Raw genomic sequence first — 18,271 nt, forward strand, 5'->3', positions numbered from 1 at the left:
TCAATGCATACACACTGGACTTTTAACATACAAGCATACAAGGTAGAGTATACAAGCTACAGTTTTAGACTGAACATACAATATGCAAATCTGTGTCACTTGATGGGTGACGGCCTTATTCATTTGTACCTAGGTTCTCTGCATGGGGACAACTGACCCAAGCTACAGAGAGCAAACAGGGAATTCAAGTGTTCCTTGGGTCTGCTCCAAAGTGGGTCCTACACAGACAACCTATATCCCACTAGGTGGCCACTTGTGGCTGGGTCACTGCCCTGAACTAGGCATAGCATGAAGGCAGGCAGGCCAGACTTGCTCTTCTCTTTCCAGAGCCCTCTGTTCCCACCTCCCCAGCCAGCCCTAGCCCCACTTACCAAATCCAGTCAGGATAAAAGACCCCACCAGCATGATGGCAGTCTGTAAGGTGTCCGTGTAAATTACCGCTGCCAGTCCCCCTAAGCAGGTAAAAAGACAATAGATCACATGGAGGAAGACCACTTACTCCCTTTATCTACCCACTACCCTCTTCCTCCCACAGTGCACCTTCCAAGAAGCACCCCACCCACACCCCTGTCGCTCCTTCCCCTCCCTCCCTGATCCTGTTACAACATTCTGCTAATGTTTTTGCTTCTCTGAAAATACCCTCGAGCCCGGGAGAAGGAGTTTCTGTGAGCTTTTCAACTAGGACATGGCTCCAACGAGTGCTTGCTCTTTTTTACTTTGTAATGCTAGAGATGGAACCCAGGACACCCGGCCTGTGTGTGTGTGTGTGTGTGTGTGTGTGTGTGTGTGTGTGCCCCGAGTCCCACTGTTGAGCCTGCCCCTCCATTCCTACAAAGGACAGCAATGTCTGTGCTATCTAACTCCGATTCTGCCACCGTTCTCCACTTAGCCACATTGTCCCACAACTTTCAGGGAAATGTGGCTCCAACTGGTCCAGCCAGCACCGGGCTCTCACAGAACAGCCCCTCTCAAGCCCCACCTCTTTAATCCTTCGCAAGAGCCTGACGCTGGGCAGGCTCGCTTCCGATTCTCTGAGCAGACTCACCTGTGATGGTGTAAAGAGCGGTGATTGCCAGCAGGATGAAAATGGCCAAGTATATATCCAGGCCCAAGGCTAAATTGATGAATATAGCCCCGGAGAAGATGTCTGCCTGGAGGGAGAGAAGAGAGGCGGAGGCAGAAGTCAGAGAAGTTATCGGGACACAGGGGATCCTGGGTTTCCAAGCTTTATTCATAATAGAGGACTCTGCGGTCAAAAATTAAACAAATCTATGAGATGCTAGATTAAGCAAATTGAAAGTGGCCATGTGTCACACGACTTCCTTTCAGTTTTAGTATCATGCACTGTGAATCCTCTGCTAAGAATCATGGGACAAGATGCTTCACAAACTCTTAGCTATGAAAGAGTCTATCAGCATCCCACCCTTCAGCTGCTGTTCTTAGCCATCACTCCTAGCTTTTATACATCAGTGTGCACAGAGTTATCAGCTCTATCCACAGAAGCAAGTCTCAACGCTTCAGATCTTCGAGTGGGAAACCCAACCCCCGACTCATCAACTTCTTCAGCAAGACTTTAATTTTACCTGCCTGACCCAAAAGGAATTCATCCAGAACACCAAGGGTCTCTCACAAGCTTCTAGTGATTCTGTCTACACTGTCTGGCGTGGTTTTCAGAGGACTTGCCCCCTCATACAATTCGTCCAGTAAAGCTACCTGGCCGATGGTGTGCAGTTTCTAATTTAAAACAGCAGAGGGCGCAAAATACTGTGCTACCAGGAAGAGGCGGCTTCCTATTACTCTTGGAAAATCTTTTCAGAAAAAAAGAGAGGAAGAGAGGGAAGGGAAGGAGGAGGAAGGGTGAGAGGGAGAGAAGCTAGTACAAATTCTTCCTCTCATAAATTCTATCCTGGGGACCCCAAACTTCCTGATAAGTGTACCATAGCTAAGTGAATATAGCTGGCCACGGCTGAGTAAGCCATTTTATTTTGAAGGCTCTGGAATTGGGTTTTAGTTTTTCCTACCTGCCTCAGTGTTTCCCTGGGGAATTTTTTTCTCTTCCTTTCCAGGGAATTTTACAGTTTACCAAGACTAACACGAACATGCATTATTTTGATACTCAGAAAGGTATTGGCGTTAGCTCCTTTCTGCCTATACTTTGGGGATTGCAGTCAGACCATGAGAGTCTCAAGACAGATGTTGAACATCACAAAGTTGTCTCACTGGAGGGAGATCGTGATAATAAGCAAAGTGCAAGCTGCCAAGGAAGGTTCAAAGTCTTTTGGTGTTGCAAGATGAAAAGTCAAAACTTCAGCAAGAAACAGTGCCTACTGGAAATGCAATGGAAGAAAAAGAAAAATTCTGAACTGAGACAGCCAACTAGCTACTTGAGATCTAAGTGACCTCAGCCAACCCCCATTTGCTGAGCCACGTGACCTCAGCCAACCAGCCAGTTGCAGATCCATGTGACCTCGGTGGCAGAGAAAGACCCAGACCCGCTGAATTCAAACAGATAAACGATGATGAGAGAGTAAAACAAAAATGCAGACATTTAAGAGGCCAAGTTAGAAAAGCGTAGCTGGAAGCTGAGAAGATGAGTTTGCTCTTCTGGGGACACTGGAGGAAAAGCAAATACAGTAGTTGAAAGAGCAGCATAAACTCGGAGAGCATATCACGGAGAGAGGAGGAAGAGATAATCAAGCTAAGATAAATGACAGCGATTTGAAACTGCTCAGAAAAGAGAAATTCTCCTCATGTTAACAAATTGAAGAGACTACAGGAGAAACTGGAAGCCTAGAAGGCAAAGAAAGAATTAGAAATAGAAAACCTGCGCTAAATAGAGAAAATGTTCTATTTGAAGAATATACAAAGCTTCAAAAATAAAAATAATAAAATAAAAATAATATGTATGATCGAGACAATATCTTCTCTCCAAAGCTTACCAGTCCTATGGAAGGCTTTACAAATGAGAGTTACCTATTTGAACCCCAGGACACAGAATTTCAAAAAAATAATCTTAACTTCATTGAAAAATTCAGGGACTTCAAGGAAGACATAAACAGTTTAAGCACCAAATGAAAAATGGGTCAAGACAGAAATGAAGACACAAGCTACCCAAACTCATGGAGAATAATAAAGGCAGGTTTTTTGTTTGTTTTTTGTTTTCAGTCAGGAGTTTATTGAGCATTAACCCCAGGACTAATCAATCAGGGCTGCAGACCAGACTCTGAGCTGTCTTCAACCCCAAGCCAGAATCCTACAGAGCTTTTAAGCCTGAAATTCACAATCATCTGTGCCAAGTTATTTCACCAATCAGGATTTAGGGATAAGGAACTTCCTTAGGCACATGTCTTTGTAGTACATTTATCCTGTTCCTACTGTTTAGGATATTCAACTGTGGTGGGAGAAACCTTGTTTTATATTTATGTCTTAATTTGACAACCCAGATGTCAGCCATGTACATGACTCTTTATGCCAAGTAAAATGTCAATTCCCAGAGAGGTCTTGGGGATTTAAAATTTTACCCAATAAAGGCACTTTTAAGAGGCAAGTTCATAGCCCTGAGTGTCTACATTAAAAATTTGGAAGATCTCACGTTTGTAGCTAAACAGCACACCTGAAAGCTTTAGAACAAACAAAAAAGAAGGAAAGAGAGAAAGAAGGAAGGAAGGGAGAGAAAAGTAAAGAAAGAAAAATTACACTTAAAAGGAGTAGAGACAATATATAATCAAACTCAGTTAAAATCAATAAAATGGAAGGAAAAAATCAGTAGAGAGGATCAGTAGAAAAAGGAGTTGGTTCTTTCATAAAATCAATTAGATTGACAAATCCTTATTCCACTTAGCTAAAGAGCTGAAAGAGAAGATCCAAATTAACAACATTAGAGATATAAAGGGTAACAACAGACTTGGGAAATCTAGAGAATCATGAACTCCACCAGATTGGAAAATCCAAAAGAAATGGATAATTTTCTCAATATGTACCACCTACCAAAGTTAAATAAAGATTATATAAGCAATTTAAACAGACCTGTGGCATCTACTGAAATAAAAAGCAGTAATTAGAAGTCTGCTGCCCCCCCCCAAAAAAAGTCCAGGTATACAAGGTTTTAGTGTAGACTTCAACAAAGTGTTGATCCCAATATTCCTTAAATTCTTCCACAGAATAGAAAGAGAAGGATCGTAACCTAATTCTTTTTTCAGGGCCATAGTTGCTCTGATAGCTAAACAACATAAAGACTCAACAAAGAAAGCGAATTATAGAGCAATTTCCCTTAAGCAAAAATTCTCAATAAATACTTAGAAACTGAATCCAAGAACACACGGAAAAGATCATCCGCCATGACCAAGTAGGCCTCATCCCAGAGATGCTGGGATGCATAAGATGATGATAAATACAACCCACCATGTTCACAATTGAAAGACAGAAACTACATGATGGTCTTAGTAGATGCATAAAGAGCCTTTGAAAAAAATCCCAAACCCTTCGTGAAAAAAGTCATAGAGAGATTAGGAATACAACTTAAAACAGTTGCACTAAGTTCAGGAACAAAGTGGGATTGTCCAATACCTATTCAATACAGGACGTGAAGTCTTAGCCAGAGCAATAAGACCACTGAAGGAGACCAAGGTGATCCAAACAGGATGGGAAGAAGTTAAAGCATCTGTAGTTGCAGATGATCTGATAATACATAAACGTTCATACCCAGCCAGAAATTTCTACAGCGGATAAACACTTCCATCAAAGTCTGGGGATACAGAAGTCAGTAGCCTTTCTATATATAAACGGTCTAAGACAGAATTCAAGGAAACAACACAATAGCCTCAAGAATATAAAACACCTTAAGGCAACTCGAATCAAGCAAATGGAAGACTTGTATGATAAGAACTTTAAGGACAACGAATAAAAATATTGAAAAAGATATCAGAAGATAGAAAGATCCCATGCTCTGGATCAGTAGGATTAATATAGAAGAAATGACCACACTACCAAAAACAATCTCCAGACTCAATGCAACTCCCATCAAAATTTCAACACAATTCTTCGCATACCTTGAAAAGACAATTCTCGGCTTTATATGAAAACCTGAATAAATCCAAGGTAGTTAAAACCATCCTGAATAATAAAAACTGCTGGGGGGGGGTCTCACCATCCCTGAGTTAAACTGTACTACAGAGCTTACTAATAAAAAAACATGTGGTACAGACACATGGATCAACAAAATTGAATTGAAGACCCAGACATAAATCTACATACCTATGGACACCGGATTTCTTTTAAATAAAGAAACCAGAAATACACACTGGGGGAAAAGACATGTTCAACAAACAGTGCTGTTCGAAGTGGACAGATGCAGGTAGAGAATAGACTCATATATCATCCTGAACAAAGCAGCTCCAATGGATCAGTGACCTCAACACAAAACCAGACACATTGAGCCCGATAGAGGAATGCAGGGAAGAGGCTTGAACTCACTGGCACAAACCTTCTGAGCAGAACGTCATTAGCAAGGGCACTAAGATCAACAATTAATAAATGGGACCTCAGGAAACTGAGAGCTTCTACACAGCAAAGGACTCTGTCATCCAGATAAACGCACAGTCTGCAGAATGGGATAATCCAAAATACATAAAGAACTCAAAAAACTGGACACCAAAAAAAAAAGCAACCCCAATTAAAATGGGGTATAGATTTAAACAGAGAATTCTCAAAAGAGGAAACTCAGATGGCTCAAAAGAACTCAATGTTCAGCATCCATAGTCATCAGGGAAATGCAAATTAATACTACTTGGCAGTTTCATCTTAACACCCATCAGATGTGTAAGGTCAATAAAATACATGTCAGCTCATCCTGGAGAGAATGTGGAGCAAGGGAAACATGCATCTATTGTTAGCAGCCATGCAGACTTGTACAGCCACTATGGAAATCAGTGTGCTGGTTCATTACAAAGATAAGAATCAATTCATCTCAAGATCCAGCTATACTGCTCTCAGGCATATACCATAAAAATACTTCATCCTACCACAGAGACACTTGCTCAGCCATGTTCATAGATGCTATGTTCATAATAGCTGGAAGTTGGAAACAGCCGAGATGCCCATCAACAGATAAGTCAATAGAGAAAATGTAATACATTTTACTCAGTTATTAAAAAGAAATGACATCATAAAATTTACACACAAATGGATAAAACTAGAAAAAATATCCTTTGTGAAGTATCCCAGACCCAGAAAAACAAATACAGTATATACTCACTTATATGTGGCTATTAGCTGGTGAGTCAATGATAACCAAAAATCTACAGAACCACAGAGGGTAGGCACAGAGTAAAGGACTAAAAGGAACAGATAGATCTCCCTAAGAAAGGGAAAGAGAATAGATAATTATGCATGAATGGATAAACGGATGGGTGGATGGGTGGGTGGATGGGTGGATGGATGGATGGATGGATGGATGGATGGATAGATGAATGGATGGATGGATGGGAGGGTCTAGAACAGGAAGTCCAAGTGGGAAAGGGGAGAAGAGAAGAGGTTGAGAGAGAGAACACAGGAAGAAACACCTAAAATTAAGAGGCATTTTGAGGGTTAGTTTAGAAACCTATTACAATAAATCTTCCTAAAATATATACATATATGAAAGTGCTCTAAATAAAATTGCCAAATAATGGGGGATATAGAGACCAAACGTGACATCTTTTTGCAAGTTGGCTGTCAAATGAGTCATCCAATACTAGGAACAGGTCACATCTAATTGAGTTGTTGGCTAAGGGGATTCCCAAGGAAACCCCAAAACAGTTCAGGCTGTTGCCAAGGTTAAAAGTTGCTCTCCCAAAACCGCCAGCACGGCCCTATTGCTGAAGACGACACAACTCACTGAAATGGGATATAGTGAGGTGATACCTACACAGAGTCTTTTGCCCTGTGGGTTAGTGTTCTTGGTTCCAGAAGGAACTTGGCATGCTCCTGAAGGAGAAACGTAACACCAATTCTGCTACAAACCTTTCATCTGCAATGGAGTCCTGCCTGCAAGATATGCTAGTGCAATACTGTCACAAAGTCTGTGGAAGGGACCAACCAATGTCTAGTTTGAGTTAAGGCCCCACTCCACAAGATGGAACCTGTCTTGGATGACCAAGAACATGAGACTAGATAACTCAGATCCCTAAGATAAAACCAAATATCTCTGTTTTACTGAGGAACAGAGTCACAAAATGACTCTTAGTGGCAGTGTTCTGTACTCATAGATTAGTGACTGCTCAGCCATCCCCATCTGCAGATGGGAACAAACACAGAGACCCACGACTAGACAATGCCGTGAGTGAAAAGGCCTTGAAACACTCAGTCATAAATGGGATGTCTGTTTGAATTAAACCTAGGAGCTTCAATGCCTTTTTATTTTACTTATAATATATAATATAATAATGATATAATAGCATCTAATTTAGATATTTTAATGTTACAAAGAAAAATTGAAAAACACATTCTGAAGACATCACTGCCAGAGCTGGCCACTGCTGAGGGACTTTTTGTCTGCCTTTGTGATTCTTTAATAATAATAATGTTCTCTACACTCTGGCAGGTGATTGTGGTGAGGTTAAAAACTGAAAAAAAAAAATAGACCAGTGAGAAGATGACTCCTGGACGGACCAAATCCGATAGCGCTGTACACTCCTGTTCAGCGCCGACATCCCCTGCCACCACCATGCCCAAAAGAAAGGCTGAAGGGGATGCTAAAGGAGACAAAGCCGAGGTGAAGGACAAGCCACAGAGAAGGTCTGCAAGGTTGTCTGCTAAGCCTTCTCCTCCAAAGCCTGAGCTCAAACCTAAAAAGGCCCCAGCAAAGAAGGGAGAGAAGGTACCCAAGGGGAAGGAGGGGAAAGCCAATGCTGGTAAAAATGTGAACAATCCTGCAGAAAATGGAGATGCCAAAACAGACCAGGCACAGAAAGCTGAAGGTGCTTGAGATGCCAAGTGACATGTGTGCATTTTTTAAAACTGTGTACTTCTGTTGACAGTACAGTTGGAAATGCTATTTTTTATCAAATTTTATAAAAGTGCAGAATTTTGTTTTACCTTTAAAAAAAAACTATATTGTTAGCACACAGAACACCTCATTGCTGTGGGGAAGGGATCATGTGTCATGAGCAAAATATCACCCAAGCTGGACTGAGGACAGAAAACCTCTTTCTTGGATAATTTTGAAAGGCTCCTGGTCCTGCATAGGTGGCTACTTAGGAACAAAATGCCTTGTGGTCTGGGAAAACACTAAGTTCATTTTTATATCCTCTTCCCCCTATACCATCAACATAGACTTAATTCCCTTAAAACCAGAGACCTGTTGGAACCTGACCCTCAGAATTGATTTTGTAATCTATTGGGCAATATGGACTTTGCAGTGACTTCATCGAGTGTTCTCAGAAGAGCAATAGTTCCTTTTATAAAAGATTGTGGGTCTTCAGATTGATAATTCTGCCATGTTCATTTCCTGAAAGTCAGGGTCAGCTTGTAAAAAGTTAAACAACGTCCTTAACATTCTCAGCTACTTTCACCTTAAAAAGCATTGATTGAAGATTTCACTGGGTTTTACAGTGGCTTTCTGATTTTGGTAGTCTATACAAGAAGTGAATTTGGAAGTTCTTTACATTGTTAATTGTCTGCTTGTGTCCTGTCTGAAATACAATGATTGTTTATAAGAGTATCTTTAATAAAACTGGTTACAGTTAAGCTTGGGAAAAAACTGTACAAGTATTTATAACTTGGTGTCTAAAGAAGGGGGAAGACCATGCACTGTGTGTATAATTTTGTGTGTGTCTGTGTACATGAGTGTCTGTGTCTATGTGTGGGTACATGTGTGTGTGTGTGTGTGTGTGTGTGTGTGTGTGTGTGTGTACTTGTGTGCCTGGGTATCTGTGTGAGTCTGTGTGCCTCTGTGCACGCAGGCATACATGCTTGCTGCTAGTATGGTACTAGAGGCTGAATTCAGGACTTGGTACATGACAGGGAAGTGTACTGCCCCTGACCTATACTTGGGGTGCTGTGCATGTCCTTATCATAACTTAATAGATATAATATGGGCAAAACCAAAATATGAATATGTTTGTATGTAAGTTATAATATTGGATATTTTCCCTGCCTAAAATTCTTCTTAAATGCCATTGTTTCTTTACACTTTCAAAGATGATGCAGAAAATTTAAAACAATTGGTTTTTAATTTTATATATACGTAAGTATATCAAGAGAGTGTCAACTTTTTAAGAAAGGAACTGGAATCTAGGATACATATTAACAAGTTCTGATTTATTTCTTTTTAAATAAATTGCTTAGATATATAAAGTCTTGGTTATAAATATAAAAGTACTTCTATCGTTCTTTGTACATTTGCGTGTATAAAATGCTTTGGGCAGGTTTTCTTTTTCACTTATAAAAATGGCGGATGAGTTAGAACGTACAGTAGCCTTCCACATCAACACTGCGGCTCTTGGGTCATCCAAGATCACCCCTTTGCTAGGATACCATTAGCTTTACAAGGAAAGAAAGAGAGACAATCCAGGACATGAGGATGGGAGGAACAAAGCAGGAGAAGAGAAGGGAAGGGGAAGAGGTGGGAGAGAAGGAAGAAGGGGAAGGGGGAGGAAGGAGGAAAACTTTCTCAATACTGCTAAGCAAAACCAACTTTAGGTAAAAATGTTAAAGTACATATCCTTCCAAGCCAAGTCTTTTTCTGTAAAGAATGAGATAGGAAGCCAGATATGACAGTGTTGGCCTGTCACCCCAGCTGCTAGGGACACTGAGGTATGAAGATCATCACCTCAAGATCTACAGAGACTCCAAGGTTAGTCTGGGCTAAGTGAGACTTTGTCTCAAAAAAAATTTTTTTTCCACAGCTCAGTGTCAGGGTGGTGGCCTAGCTTATACAAGGCCCTGATCCAATCCTGGTGGCAGGCACACATGCACAAAGATGGGGAGGGGAAGGTCTCAGGCACTGAAACCCATTCCACCTTAACATCTGTGTCAAAGATGGCTGCCAACAGCAGAGCACACCAAATGCAGCAGAAGCACATGGGCTTATGTGCTTTGTGAGGTTGCCAATAAAATACTTATTTATATAAGATTGGATTTAACCCAAGCACATTTCTCATCCCTCTGAGGGGTGGGCTGAACTGTATCCATGGAACTCTTGTGGAGCAATAAAACATGGATCCCATTGGAAAACCACTGAGGGTAACAGAGCCTTAGGCAGGTCATACGGCCTCAGCTCAGTTTAAAACCCTGGGATTTGGACTGGGAGTTGGGGCAACAAGGTCCCTCTACATAGCCCTGGCTGTCCTGCAATACACTATGTAGATCAGGATGGCCTTCAACTCATGGAGGTTCTCCTGTCTCTGCCTCTGATTGCTAAAATTAAAGGCATGTACTACTATGCTTGAACCAATCCTAGGAGTGTGTGTGTGTGTGTGTGTGTGTGTGTGTGTGTGTGTGTGTGTGTGTATTTCTGTCCAGTCTGATCCTAACCAAGATATATCTGAGTACCTGCTAAGTCATGCCTGGCAATGAGGTTTCAGATGGAGAAGGCTCATTGCTCAAATTTCTCTTTCCATTTGTCAAAGTGAACAGCCCAGGTCATAAGCATCAAACATTAAGCAAAAGCAAAAGCTTTTATCTTTACCCAAGGATCCAAAATGTACAGTGGGGTTGCTGTAAAAAGTTTATTGCAGTCATGATCTCTGATAACAGCCCTGGGAAATAGAAACCGGGACATTCAGTTGTCACGTGATTCATAAAATCTGAAGCTTTATCTCAACTGATTATACATATTTGAATGAGATAGACCATGTCAGGAAATCTCACAGAACAAAATGCCTCTCACAGATTGATGCGGCAGGTGTTCAAGTGAGCCAATAAAATTCATGGAGTGACAAAGAGCCATGATTACAAGATGGCAGCCACAAATGAGGCGCTCTGTGACTGCCAACCTGTGCCTGCTACTCCCTTTGCCTTCTTTTATCAACCACACACCTACTAAGTCACTACATCCTCCCAAATCCCTCCTGGTGTGTCCCTAGTTATCCCCTGTCCAGATATGAGTCTCACAAGGCCATCCACCTCTGTCTTCATCCATCACAAGTTATCTGTGTGTGCACATGTGCTAGCGTGCTGCACACGAAACACACACACACACACACACACACACACACACACACACACACACACAGGTTAATATAGATCCTTACCACTGTGCATGGGGAACTAACTCTGTGTCTATGAGCCCTGTGTTCCTGAGCATCAGGCTCCCAATAGGGATGGTTGACATCACTGTAATTTTTCAAAAAATGTCATCATATGACCCAAAGTGAACATAGAGCCAACTAAATTTATAAGGACAGGCTCTTGCTTTTCTGTGCACCCGCTCTTCCTTCTCCACCATCATGCACCCGTTCCGAAGCAGATACTTCCTCCACACATCTGTTACACTGTGTATTATGAACCCTCTCCATTTTTTCTGCAGTTTCAGTCTTGACCTAATGTCTAGAGAAATGTAAGATTCATACAGAGGAAGGACATCAGGTCAAAAATCTGGGTGTCAGGAAACCCACTTTCATTCCAGTTCTGTTCTTGTGGAGCCTCACAAAGCCTATCCCCTCTGTGTACAGTTTGTCCATCTGTAACTCTGAGCATAGGACACAGGATTAGACACTCTATCCCTTTCTCTCATGTGGTGGCTTCAGCTTAGCTAAACAGGGGGCAGAATTGTGAGACAAGCTTTAAACCTAGACAGCTTTTAATCACAGCGATTGATGGCTGTGTGTGTGTGTGTGTGTGTGTGTGTGTGTGTGTGTGTGTGCCAGCTGTGTGATTGCATGTGTGTGAACGTGTGTGCATGCCTGTGTATGTATGTCCATGTAATGCACTCACACATGGAAATCAAGAAAACTTTCCAAGTCGGTTCTCACCTTCTGACTTGCTGAGGCAGGATCCCTCTCATTTCTCTCTGTGTGCAGGGCTCCGGGCTTGTGCTTTCACACACTGAGCCAGGTCCCCAACCCTGTCGTACTCTGATGAGACCCAGAGACATTGGGCAAAGCCCCTGGGGGAACTTGGAACAGCACAAGGCATCCTCCTATGTGATATCTCCTATCAGGACAACTTTGGGGTCGACGTTCACTCACTGGGTAAAATAAGTATGATGCTGGCCAGAGCCTTCAGCAAGGAACCTCAGATCATACACGGGGGTCAGTCTGCAACTGTGTACAATTCGATTGCAAACTGAAGGAAATGTGGCACCTGGAGAGCGAACCCCTTCATCCCTGCTGAGCTGCAAGGGGCTGCTCCCTGACTACCTGGGGGCTCTCGAGTCTTAGGAGGTTTAAACAGTAACCAGAAAGTAGGTGAGGTGGTAAGGTGGGCATAGTTTATTTATGTGACCAACCCTACACCAGTCTAAGGGCAAAGAGAAGCCTCTCCATGGTAACTGCAGCCAATAGCCTTTCACCAGCTTGAACCATGAACCTGGGAATGTCTGCACCCTTTCCCACGCTCACGCAAGCTTGCAGCTACACTAAGCCATGGTTCCCTTTGAGCATGTGATGACTTGTAGGGTGTCTCCAGACCCCACTGTTTATGTCCCTTTTATTCTCTTCTTAGTTGGTGCCTTCCCTCCCTTATGACACTCCCCTGGTTTCTTAAGCACCTCTAGCACAGGCAGTCATGGCTCTGCCCGCTGGTCTCCAGTGAAATAAAGACTGGCAAGTTCGGGTTTTTATCTTGTAGCTAAAAACTAACCCTGGGAGAGAGAAAAGGAACGAGGAGGCAAAAATCAAAACGCTACCAGCTGTGGAACACAGTCTTACGAGCTTCCTCGGTGAAAGGTTCAAAACCACTCATGGGGAACCAGCGCTGGGAGAACTGAGTGTCCACATACAAAACAATGCATGGACCCTGCTTTATACCACACAAAGTTCAACTCAAGACAGATCAAAACCTGGAAAATGAAAGGCAACACTCTTAAGAGAAAAGTGGGAGCAGGTTTGCCATTCATAGACCTTGATTTAAACCCCTCAGCCCCAGGTAAAAGGCAGACATGGCTTGTGTTTATAGCCCCGGTATCGGGGTTACAGACAAGCAGGTTCCAGGGACTCATGGGTAGTCAGTCTAGCTGAGTGGTGAGCTCTCTGTTTAGTGAGAGACCTTGTCTCAAAAGAGCAATATAAAAAGACATTTGCTGGTCAGTACTGGCATGCACTTTTAATCTCAGCCAGGCAGAGGCAGGTGAAATCTTTGTAAATTCAAGGCCAGTCTGGTCTGCAGAGCTACTACCAGGACAGCCAGAACTGTTACATAGAAAAACTCTACCTCAAAACCAAAAATAAGACATTTAACAATGATTTCTGGCCTCCATATTGCATGTTGGAGTGTATACACACACACACACACACATACACATTCACAAACAAACATATGCACACAATTTTATTTAACTTTTAATAGAAAAAAATGGAAATAAATCTTCATTCTCTTGAATTTTACAGAAAATTCTAAAAAATGTTGCCAAAAACATGAGCAGCAAATGCAAAATAGATGATTCTGCCAAAACGTTAAACCTCTGTACATCAAATAATAACATCCGGAAGGGGAAAAGACAGTCTACACATGGGAGAAAATACTCGCAAGCTATACACCTGATAAGGGTCTACAATATCATTTAAAAATTATCATTGAACAAGAAGATGATCTAATTTCTTTGCATCTAAAATCTAAAGTCTTTGCATGTAGGTCAGAACAGAGGAAATGTAATTGAGAAAAAAATAATTGTGGTATGCACTGGCTGCTTGCTCATCTTCAACAATTTCCAACAGCTGCATGGCACCTCTCAACTTTTTGTAATTCCAATTCTAGGGATCAAATGATGGGGCAGCATGCATGCAAGTACACACACACACACGCACACACATGCACATGCACACGCACTGCAGAAGAGAGTCAAGAAGGCAAAACACCCATACCCGGAAATTTTAAATAAAAAACATATTTTAAAAGTCTGTTTTTATAGGTTTAACTTTTAAAATCCACATATAAGTGAGTGCACATCTGTTTTTCCCTGCTTGTTTAACGTAATGACCACTATGTTCACCCATATTGTCAAATCCTGAGAGTTCTTTCTAAGTCTGAACAGTGTGTGTGTGTGTGTGTGTGTGTGTGTGTGTGTGTGTGTCTCACAGGCTTCTACTTATGAACTTGTTGATGAGCACCTTTGTTGACTCTATAGCTTGACTACTGTAAAGTAGGCTTCAATGGGCAGTTGGTATCTCTTGTACACGCTGCTTTCCTTTCCTTTGGATATATGCCCAGTGGAGGGAATGGCAGCTTAGATATGGCATCTCGACCCTTCTTTCATCCTCTCTTCAGAGCAGCTTCTGCCCACTCTCCTAAGACTGTTATATTTTCTACTTGCACCACAGTGGAGGACAAGGAGACCCACTGAGCACCACTGGCCCCTTGGTGCATAAAATAGAACTTTCCCCTAAGAAGCTAGAAGACTTAAAGCACAAAGTCCAGAGAAACTTATTGCTTCTTGGTGGAACCGCACAATCGGGATAGTGAGAAGATGAGCCAATGGCTAGCCTCCCCTCCCCCAACCCTGTCCCTCCTCCGTCGCCAGCCAGGGATGCACTTACGGAGATCTTGGTAAAGATGTAGAGGAGCAGGGACAGAACAGAAAGGTAGATCTGGATCCGCTTGCCTCCAAACCGCTTCCGCAGATACTCCGGCATCGTCACCACCTGCCAGAGTGAATCCATCCTGATGTCAGAGCCTCCTTGGAAGTGTGGTCAGGAATTCACACCACCAACACATGCGCGTGCGTGCACCCCTATTAGCCCAGGGAGTCCACACTGTAACCAGATGCCATTTGCTTACCTCAGTTTGACAAACCCTGTGGAGTTGAAGAGGGGAGGCCCTAACACTCGGTTGCAACACAACAAAAGTGGCAAATAAGCACAAGTTTTCTAATAGACAGATGACTGGGCATAACCACGGAGGGACATGCTTGCCCTGGAGAAGGTGCGTGCATGCATACACACAATTGTGTTTGTATGTCTGACTCTGTTTGTGCGTCTATGCTTGCATGTGTGTGGTTATATACATATACATATACATACACACACATATATATGTATATATATATATATATATATATATATATATATATATATATATATATATATATTACACCTTCTGCAGATAAGACAATGGTAGCCTCTAGCCAATGCACCAAAGTTGTCCAGGTAGAATGACTGTCACCTTGCTCTATCAAGGCTTGTAGCTGCAGGCTTTCTCAAATATTCTGCTAGTTCCCTTCTGCAAAGTCCAACCAAATTTTCTCTTTTGCTCCCTATACCCTCTGCCTGTTGCCTTTTGGGACCAGTGTGTCACCAGCAACCAGTAAGCCTTCGGGAGGTATAACCTGCAGAATTTGCCCCATGTCACCGTTAGCTCCCAATGTGTACACGTACATGTCAGAGGTGCTAATATATGTCATTAAAGAGGTGAAGTCAAAGCTATGTTTGATCAGAGACACGCTCAGACACAGGAGGTGATGTTGCACATAAATGAAGGGGACATAGTTGCTTTGCTCAACCGTTTTCCTTCTTGGGAGGAAGTAGGAAGCTGTGTGTTGTGAACATAACAGCTCAGTACAAGAACACCCCCAGAGACAAGGCACGGGGTCCTTCCGGGGAATCTGAATTAAGTAGGGTCACTGAGGGACCTGCCTACGTGGAGCTGTAATGCATCTGGATGAATGGAGCCAGCGGCCCTGTTGAATGCCTCTGTAGCCAGTCAGGAGCTGTTTCAAATCTGGGAATGAAAGCAGACCTGAACTATTCTGTCATTTATGCCATTAAGTCCCCTGTGGCCTCCAAGAGCATCAAGTTCACACATGTGTATTTGCTGATGAGAAAAGGTAACGGAATGGTCACTTACCCCAGCCTTGATGTAAATAGGGACAAATATCCAGCCCAGCACAACCACCAAAACCAAGGCCTACAACCAAAATGAAGTAAATTCAGATGAAAAGAAACTTTAACTCATCTCTGCCTCTCTCAAGAGACCTTTAACTGCTATAGAAAATTCCCCTACCTCTTCCCTTCCTTTCTCCCTTCTTTCCTCCCTTCCTCCCTCCCTTCCTTCCTTCTTTTCTTCCTTCCTTCCTAGGGATGATTTCCTAGAGTGCTTGCTTGGCACACAGCAAAAGCGTGTGAGCAACACAGTGGAAGAAAATCCAGAATGCTGCCCATTGACACAGCCCAGACCCCAGCCAGAGGTCAGAGCCCCCTTTTATCTCATTCCTGGTAACTAAGGAATAAAATACCATTCAGAGAAGAAGGAAAGAAAAGGGGGGAAGGCAAAAGGAAGGGATGGAGGGAGGAAGGAAGAAAGAGAGGAAGGTAGAGAGGGAAGAAAGACAAGAGAAAGAGGGAGGAAGGAGGGAGAGAGGGAAGAACAGAGGGAAGGGAGATGAGGGAAGGAGAAAGAATGGAGAGAGGAAGGGGAGGAGGAAGGAAAGGGGAAGGCGGGACAATAGTATTTCCCAACCTCCAGCTAGAGGCCTCCTCTTTTAGGACCAATGGAAAAAGAGGAAAGATCCTGTGACTGGGGCTGCTCATACCGCTCTGGGGCAAACTCTTGTCAGAATTCCCCACCATCTTTGCTCAGTGTGCTGCTGAGGCTTCCATGATGCCTCAAGATCCTCTGAACTAGCTGTTCTTTTTTCAGACTGCTTGGTCCTTAATGAGAAAGGTGGTAGACTGTTTATGAGGTAGCAGAGCATCCCAGGGAAGCCTTGGGTCTCTGTGAGCACAGCTCCCAGTTACTGGTGGAGTTCTAATGGGACTCCTGAGGGGGATTTCCACCAAAACCAGTCTTGGTTCTATCTACACCATCTTCTTGCTTTGGGTGCTATCGTGATCTCCTTTCATAAAGGTTTCCTCCATCATCGCCCTCCACACTGAGGTTTCATAGCTCAGGGGGAGCCTCACTGGTGTTGTTTCAGTTCAACCTTCAACCCCACTGACTAAACACAAATCTTTCCTTTATAAAGTTAACCTGCCTCCAACATTTCATTACCGTAATGAAAAAGGGACTGACCCCAGTTCCTTCCACCCCTAGGACACAGTGGCTCAAATGCTACTCACATTCCACTCAAAGCCGCCCATGGCAATGCCTGCGGCTGCTCCTGTGCCCGCCAGCCCCACAAAGTGACCACTTCCGATGTTACTGGCAAAGAGAGAGGCTCCAATCTGGAAACGATAAAGAAATAAATAAATAAGTAAACCAATCAACAAACAAATAATACAGTTAAATAAGGAGGGTTCTCAGGAGGCTGGGCCAACAAGAGAAGAAACATGTTGTTAGCTGAATAAAGAGGCATGAGCAATCAGAGGCCAACTGAGAACCTGACTGTTGAAGTATGACGGACCAGTTCCCTCTGGCAGAGGACCAGAGTTCAGTTCCCAGCACTACACTGGCAACTTCCGAGCACCTGAAGCTCCAGTTCCAGAGAATTCCATGTCTTCATTATTCTATAGACACCCAACGAGACGTGCCGATACACACAGAATTAAACATTTTAAATAATTGTAAAAGACTGTCAATTAATTTTTTTAAAAAGACAGAGAAAGAAAAAAAGAAAGGAAGAAAGGAAGGGTCTTAAGAAATGGCTCGGCAATTAAGAGCACAGAGGTCCTAAGTTCAATTCCTGGCAACCACATGGTGGCTCACAACCATTTGTATGGGATTCGATGCCCTCTTCTGGTGTGCAGGTGTAATGCAGATAGAGCACTCATACATTAAACAAATAAATAAATCTTAAAAGAGAAAAAAAAGAAAAAAGTTAACCAAAACAGGAAAGGGATCTTGCACTCCTTAAGTTATAATGAAGCCACGTCCCAATAAACCCATCAGTTAGACACATTCAATACACTTAACTCACCAAACAAACTTGTCTTAGCTGTGGGGGTTTGAATGGGAACAGCCTCCAGAAGCCTAGATACTTTGGCGCTAACTAGGAGTGTTTAGCAGGGTGGTTTTGCTGGAGAAAGCATCACTTTGAGGGTGCATTCTCTATCCCCAGTGTGCACATGCTTTGTGACTGTGGTGTAAGACGTGAGCCCTCAGACCCTACTCTTGGCATCTAGTTCCTGCTTCCTGCTCCTTCAATCATCACAGAGTATGATCCTCTGGAATCATAAACCCAAATAAAACCTTACTTCTGAAA

General features: G+C 42.8%; 2 protein-coding genes across 3 annotated transcripts in view; one reads left to right on the forward strand and one right to left on the reverse strand.

The window, feature by feature from the left end:
• SLC5A1 (solute carrier family 5 member 1) overlaps window positions 1-18,271 on the reverse strand; it is a gene marked incomplete at both ends in the record, with an annotated part of 59,800 nt that overhangs the window by 16,062 nt on the left and 25,467 nt on the right. For both annotated transcript variants that reach the window (XM_080940861.1, XM_080940860.1), the window contains 5 exons: window positions 372-452; window positions 1,046-1,151; window positions 14,673-14,777; window positions 15,979-16,038; window positions 17,190-17,294. In XM_080940861.1, the coding sequence (XP_080796987.1) occupies window positions 372-452; window positions 1,046-1,151; window positions 14,673-14,777; window positions 15,979-16,038; window positions 17,190-17,294 (457 nt within the window). The remainder of the gene's footprint in view (window positions 1-371; window positions 453-1,045; window positions 1,152-14,672; window positions 14,778-15,978; window positions 16,039-17,189; window positions 17,295-18,271) is intronic.
• Window positions 7,703-7,963, forward strand: LOC308439213 (non-histone chromosomal protein HMG-17-like; the record flags this gene model as incomplete). The annotated part of the gene is made up of 1 exon (XM_080940924.1): window positions 7,703-7,963. One exon carries the CDS (start codon window positions 7,703-7,705, stop codon window positions 7,961-7,963), a length of 261 nt encoding a protein of 86 aa, XP_080797050.1.

Source organism: Micromys minutus (assembly GCF_963924665.1).
Source record: "Micromys minutus genome assembly, chromosome: 1".
Classification (NCBI taxonomy): Eukaryota; Metazoa; Chordata; class Mammalia; order Rodentia; family Muridae; genus Micromys; species Micromys minutus.